General features: G+C 33.5%; 1 protein-coding gene across 1 annotated transcript in view; it reads left to right on the top strand.

Annotated features, from left to right (window-relative positions):
• The window catches only part of SNX4 (sorting nexin 4), a 64,504-nt gene extending 59,101 nt beyond the window's left edge, over positions 1 to 5,403 (top strand). Inside the window, exons 13-14 of the mRNA XM_007447599.1 lie at positions 1,350 to 1,464; positions 4,238 to 5,403. Of these exons, the coding sequence (XP_007447661.1) occupies positions 1,350 to 1,464; positions 4,238 to 4,285 (163 nt within the window). The 3' untranslated portion in view covers positions 4,286 to 5,403. The remainder of the gene's footprint in view (positions 1 to 1,349; positions 1,465 to 4,237) is intronic.
• Positions 5,404 to 6,794: the final 1,391 nt, after the last annotated feature.

A 6,794-nucleotide genomic window follows, 5' to 3' on the forward strand; every position in this document is an offset into this window, starting at 1 on the left:
TATCTAAGCTTCGTAATATTATTTTCCTGTACTTTTCATGATTTCTATCCTTTGCACATTCCCTCTGCCCTTTTCTGTCATTTAAAAGCCTGATCATTCTCCAGTGCCAAGCTTTTGCATTACTTCTCTTGTGAAGCTTTCTCTTATCCTCACAGGCTGTCATAGCACTTGTTTCATGCCACTATTGCATGGCAGTTTTGTATTGGGTGGTTGGTTGTACAGTGTGACAGTCCCTGGCTAAATTACAAACCCTTCAAAGTCAGTGACTATGTCTCTTTCATCTTTATGTCCCAACACCTTGCATAGGGCTTGGAATGTAATTATTCCATAAATATTTTTAGAAATTCAGTTCTCAAAGGTCTGCCATGAATGCTGGGCTCATTTTTCGTATTGTTGTTTTCATCTGATAGTTGTTGAGTAGACCAAGGCAGAACAAGAGTGTATCACTGATTTGGAGGTGATTTTGTTAATTTTTAGAACTTCCGGCATCAAGTGAGTCAAACAAAACTCTCATGAATAGAGTTAAAAAGACAGTGGTTGGGGCTTCCCTGGTGGCACAGTGGTTGGGAGTCCGCCTGCCGATGCAGGGGACACGGGTTCGTGCCCCGGTCGAGAGAGGTGATCCATATATTTTTCTATACCACTTTTATGTAGTACCTAACTCAGATTTCCCTGAAATCCATGCTCAGTATAACCAACCACTGCTTTTCCAGGAATTAAAAGGACGCATAAAAATAGTGTTTCGTGTTTGGTAATTGCAATCATTATTGCTTTTGTTGTGGTCATCCAAAAAAAAAAAAAAAAAAGACAGTGGTTAAGATTCCACACTTCCACTGCAGGGTGTGTGGGTTCAATCCCTGGTCAGGGAAGTTCCACATGCCAGGTGCTGCAGCCAAAAAAAAACAAAAAAAACAAATTGCTCTCAGAATTTTTAAGACTCTAGTTGTCATTTAAAGTAAGCACATGATAAATGTGAAACATAATCCATCTTGTTGAAAAGAATGTATGTTTTCCAGTGACCTCAGGAAGGCAACTTCATGTGGCATCTGTTAGGCTTATGAGCTGGTTCAGGGAGCCATTTACATCTGTTTTATGGGAATAATTTGAGGCTGGAATTCTTGTGGCAAAATAGAGATTATTAAAATGTAGATGAGTGTATGACTGTATGCTTTTTCTCCCACTGTAATTTTTAGGAAGAGAAAAAATAGAACTATCTTATACATGCAATAGCTTTTTCCTCTATATAGACAAAAACCCAACTCAAATGAGAAGTGATTATTCAAATTTATAATATGTAGTTTACTTAATTTAAATAAGAATAATAATAATGACTATACCTTTTATTTCAGAGAATTTGTCAAAAATGCTTGGGCTGATATTGAACGCTTCAAAGAACAAAAGAACCATGATTTAAAGGAGGCCCTCATAAGCTATGCAGTCATGCAGATCAGTATGTGCAAAAAGGTAGGTTTTGGTTTCAGTGAAGGTACAAGTATATTCAGAAGTGCCTGCAAATTTCTTTAAAATCGGTTTCTTATTTGGACCAAAGTATTTATCATTTTCATTTTTAAAGTCCATTCTTCTCTTCCAGAATGTTTCCCAGTTTCTCTACTTAATTTTGAAAGAAGGGTCATAATCAAAATATCAATTACCGAGTCTCTACTCATCTAAAGTTCCAAATTTGTATGCCCCGTTTATAACTTGTATGTGAAAATATGTACTAACTACAGAACTTTGGTTATATGTCCCAGGGTTACTGCCCTTGGACAGGGCAGTACAGTACCATTCCTAACAGTGATATATACTTCAACTGGAAAATGGTTTCAGCGTTATTTTGGGAAACCGTGGCTGCGATATGGTTTGTTGTCAGAGTAAACCCTTCACGTAGTTGACATCTCAGTAGAAGGCATGGACATTGAAGCTTATTCTGGTTAAAATAAATGTTTTGGCAGTGATGGAGATCTTTCTAAAACGCTGTTGTAAGAACAAAATACAAAATATTCCTTAACCTCTTCTTCACAACCCAGGATCTGCCTGTGCGACCACCAGTCAGTCCCAGCGCTTTACATTTCTCTAGCACTTCGCAACTTATTGAGCGATTTAACATGCTTTATCTCAGTATGTCACATAGTAAGATGGATTCCCATATTTATGAAGACATTCTTAGAGGGAAAAAAATCACACTCGTACAAACACTCTTATGCTTTAATTTATCCAAAGTTTGTATTTTCTGGCTTGGAACCGTCACTTTCTTAGCCCTTTTTACTTGTATGACAAGAAATAGCAGTAGACAACAAAGATGTTTTGAGACAGAAACAACAGACTCACACATTAGTCATTGGGCCAAATTTATAGTTATGCCTCAAATTGTAAGTTACCTCATGTTGTGGATCTTTGGGGTCACTTGAGAGAAGTTAAAACCATGACTGATCAATCTGCAAACGCTGATGGTTGAATATATTGTAGTTTGGGGTGTTTTTGTCTCTGCTGCTGTCATCCCATCAGATCCTTCTGCTGCTTCACGTTTACCGTCTTTCTAATCTGCCTTTTTAACTCTTTGGTGGTCTGAAAGATCAGAAAACAAAGGTTTTTAGAGTTGGTTTTGTTTTGTTTTATTCCTATAAAAGATTCATTAATAGGTTCCTGTGATCTCCCATTTTCTTCTTTTCTAAGAATGCAGATTTTGTGTAATGGCTCAAAGGACTTTCCCCCTGCCACTTTGCTTAGGGTGAGCGGGTTGAGGGGTGCTAAAAAGTAATCTCTGGATAAACAAGATATTACTGTAGGTATGTGCGGACACACTGTTGGGTATCTGGTGTATCCTAAGATAATAACTAGAGTAAACAAGAGTTTACTCACATGAGATTAGTAAGAGTGTATGTTTACCTTATTTCTTAGGAACAGTGTTACAGTGTTTCATGTTTTATTTTCTTGCCTAAGTGGAGTAGATTCTTATATTTGAAATCTACAGTGCTATTTTCTTTAGAAACTTAAAATTAAGTACGAGAAGTCAAGATAAACATCATCTTTTTTTGGCAAATGTGGGTATCTATATATTTCAAGTTATTTTATCTTTTTAAATTAAAAAAATTATCATAAAATAACATATGCTCATTGTAAAAATTTCAAATAAGCCAGAAGCATATTAAGTAAAAATTCTCCTCCTCCTTCCCCAAATCCCTTTTTGAAAACTCAGCACTGTGACATCTTCATGTCTATCTTTTCAGACTCATTTGTACAGATACAGTCATTTAGAAAACATACACTTTCCTTTCCCACAAAAACAGGATTGCATTATATGTGCTAGTGTGTAGCTTTTGTTTTTTCATTTGCTGTCTTATGGATGTCTTACTAGGACAGTGCACATGAGATCTATCTTATCCATTCTACCAACGAATACTCCATTAGATACTACTTTATCCAGGCAATCTGGGACATTGTAAAAGATTTTTGTGGGGTTTTTGTTTTTGTTTTTGTTTTTGTTTTGTATTCCATCAGAGAGGAAGAAAAGCTAAAAAGATTAATTTTTTTCCCTATTGTTTGAAGCCTGAATAAATATTGACAAACTTTAATGTTTAAATATTGAAGGAAATATTTTTTCTTCATAAATTAGCAGTTATTGGCAAATATATATCTTGTTTATTGAAAACATACCTTTATTTCTACCACTTTCTAGATTTTACTGTTACATTTTTACAAACATGCTTTTTTTTCCCAGTTTCAAACATGCATTTTTGTTTAAGCATGTTAGTTATATTATAGCATATTAGTTTTTTGCTAAATTGCCTGCTATAACCATTGAAAGGGAGTTGATAACTTAGTACTTAATTATCAAAATATTGATTATTAGACTAATAAATTAATAATTCATTAATTTATATTTAATTGTTAGACTAATAAGTTTTTTCTTTTGTTTCAAATATTACAGAACTTGTTTGGTTTATAAATAGAAATGATATGAATAGAGTAAATGAGTTTTTCAAAAAGAAGTTGTAGGAGTTCTTTCTGTTTTGAAAATAGGCTCATACAAATGATTCTATTACTTTTTTCAAAAGTATTTGACATTGACTTATATTAGCTATTGCCAGAAGAAGTGTCCTATTTGCTGGACTTGTTAATTATCCCAAAAAGTAAAACTTAGCATACCAGTAAGCCAAATACTTGGGCTTTCAGAATCCTTCCAAAATCACATTTTAAAGGTTGGTTTTTTTTTTTTTTGATTTATTTGTTTTTAAAGGGAATTCAAGTTTGGACCAATGCTAAGGAATGCTTTAGCAAGATGTAATCCTGTGAAATGAGTTTCTCTTCAATCAAAGTGCCCCAAAACAGAAGCACAAGTACATAAAAATATTTTAAGTTGCTACCAGTATACACAAAAATATATAACAAGTTTAGTAAATTCAGCTTTCTTTAATTTGATTGTAGTGTTAATATAGCATAAAAGCGTGTATTTTAATGAAGATTAAATGTTATAATTTGAGGTTTTGGGGACTGGTGCTGATTCTAAAAATGTTAATTAGATAAGATATACCAACAAATTGTCAGGCTTCTGAACCAATGACTGAATATCAAGATGTTAGGTAATTTTTAGATGTTTGTTTTAGTGCCCACTGTTTCAGATCTGCTTATGTAGGGAGTTTTTTCCTAAGATTGAATTCTTATCTTTATTTGGTAAGACCCACTAATCTGTTATAGGGGGTTAATTTTCCTTGCCTTATAGTGGAGCTGTTTGGTTTGACAAACCTCAGCAGACACTTAGTGTGTAATCTAAGAATTTCTTCCACATTCTTTAATGCCCCCAAACATTGCATACACTAGAAAATGCCTTCAGTGTGTGTTTTACCAGAATTTTGATACTAGTCAAAAATTTTACACTGCCAACAAAGAAGACACAACTTCTCAGATATATACTAAAATACATTGTTGTGATCTAGGAATTGGTATATAGCAAGGTTTCATTGAGTATGTTACATACAAGCATTAAATTCTCAGATAATTCTTAACCTCAGTGATGAGCCTAAATTGACTCTGCTTGGCTCTCTACACATGGCATTTCAGGGTACAAAGTGTAGCATTTCATTGTATAAGATATGTAGTGAACATGCGTGTTAGTATCTTCATTATTAACATCCTTTTTTAATGCTTGACTGTAATTTTTGTAAAGATAAATTATATTGCTTTTGTGTGTGTGTTTTTGTGGTATATGTTCAGAAGCCAAGCACCCTTGGTATTCTGCTAGCTTTGCAGAACCCTACATGTGTACTCATTATTACTAATTATGTAAAAAAAGATTTCCAGTACTGTTCAGCATTTGACTTTTTTACATGTTTAAAATGTTGCTGAAGTTTTGTGCTCTTTGCCAAACTTTTACAATAAATAAATGAAGTATTGTATTGATTTTCATATGATTTTTGTTATTTTAACAAAGTGGCCTGTACCTATTAGTATCTGATGCCCTATGGAAAAATAATATATGCCATATTATATTTTGAAGTGTTTAATTGTATAAATTTGTCTTATGCCAAAGTGTTGGGTTTTTTAAAAATAAGATGCTGAAATGATGTATGATTTTAAAGATCCTACCTTTTTTTTTTTTCAAAAAAAAGATAAAATTGTTAGAAGCAAAAGTCATCTTGATAGGTACACATTTCATTCCATTGAATTGTATCATCTCTTGGCTCATGAAATAAAGTAGCTTGGCCTTTAAAAATCAAAAGCCTTTTCTTCCAGCCTAACCTTAGACTAAATATAAAATGTATTAGATTTTTTTCTACTAGCTAACTTAATTTGAAAAGGCCACTGATATCTATGTTTTAAAAGATGATCTTCTCTGAAATATACAAATATTCACTTGGTTGTATGTATATTTAAGTAGGAATTTCTTGATGGGTTGATTTTGAAAAAGTTTCATTTGATAGCACAATAATTCCTTAAAAAAAACTCTTAATGAAATTTTATGATGGAAATCATTTTTAGTACTATTCATAATAAGTATAAAGAAAATCTATATGCATTAACCCTTTTCTGTATTTAAAAACCAGAACTCAAAATGAATTATTTAAAGGGTGAGTTAGATCTCCAAAGATAAATATAAAACGATAACAAGCAATAACTAAAGAAAGAAGACTCATTACATAAATGTAAATACTTAGTAACAGAGGAAAATTTCATCTTGACAGTGATGCAGTTAGTGTGGTCAAAGCATTAAAATTAACTGAAGTTATACCTAGCCTTCATTTACATCCAAAAACTTGATGAATGAGTCACTGGTAATTACAGCATAGCATCCAACAAAGGAACTGGGGGTTCTTAAAATTCAAGCATCTTTAGAATAAACACACACCCAGCTTGGAATGGAATGAAAAACCAAGAGTTATGTAAGAGGAATGCTAGGCTTTTTATAGCCTTATAATCATTTTTTAGATACATATGCTTACTCTCCTTCAGGGTAGAATTTACTGATTCTCCTGAAAATTTTTCCCTAAAAAAATTTAGGAGTTTCTTTCAAGGTTTAGTAACCCCGAAAAATAACAAAAGGCCAAATCAGAAAAATTGTACTTGCTTCCTAAATTATATAGCTTTAAATATTTATATATTTGAAAGGAAGGAAGGGACTAGGGGGGAAAGGAGCAAATTAAATTCAAAGTAAGGACTTCCCTGGTGGTGCAGTGGTTAAGAATCCACCTGCCAATGCAGGGGACACAGGTTCGATCCCTGGTCTGGGAAGATCCCACATGCCGCAGAGCAGCTAAGCCCGTGTGGCACAACTGCTGAGCCTGCGCTCTAGAGCCCGC

The sequence above is a fragment of the Lipotes vexillifer genome, unplaced genomic scaffold, assembly GCF_000442215.2.
Source record: "Lipotes vexillifer unplaced genomic scaffold, Lipotes_vexillifer_v1.1 scaffold823, whole genome shotgun sequence".
NCBI lineage: Eukaryota > Metazoa > Chordata > Mammalia > Artiodactyla > Lipotidae > Lipotes > Lipotes vexillifer.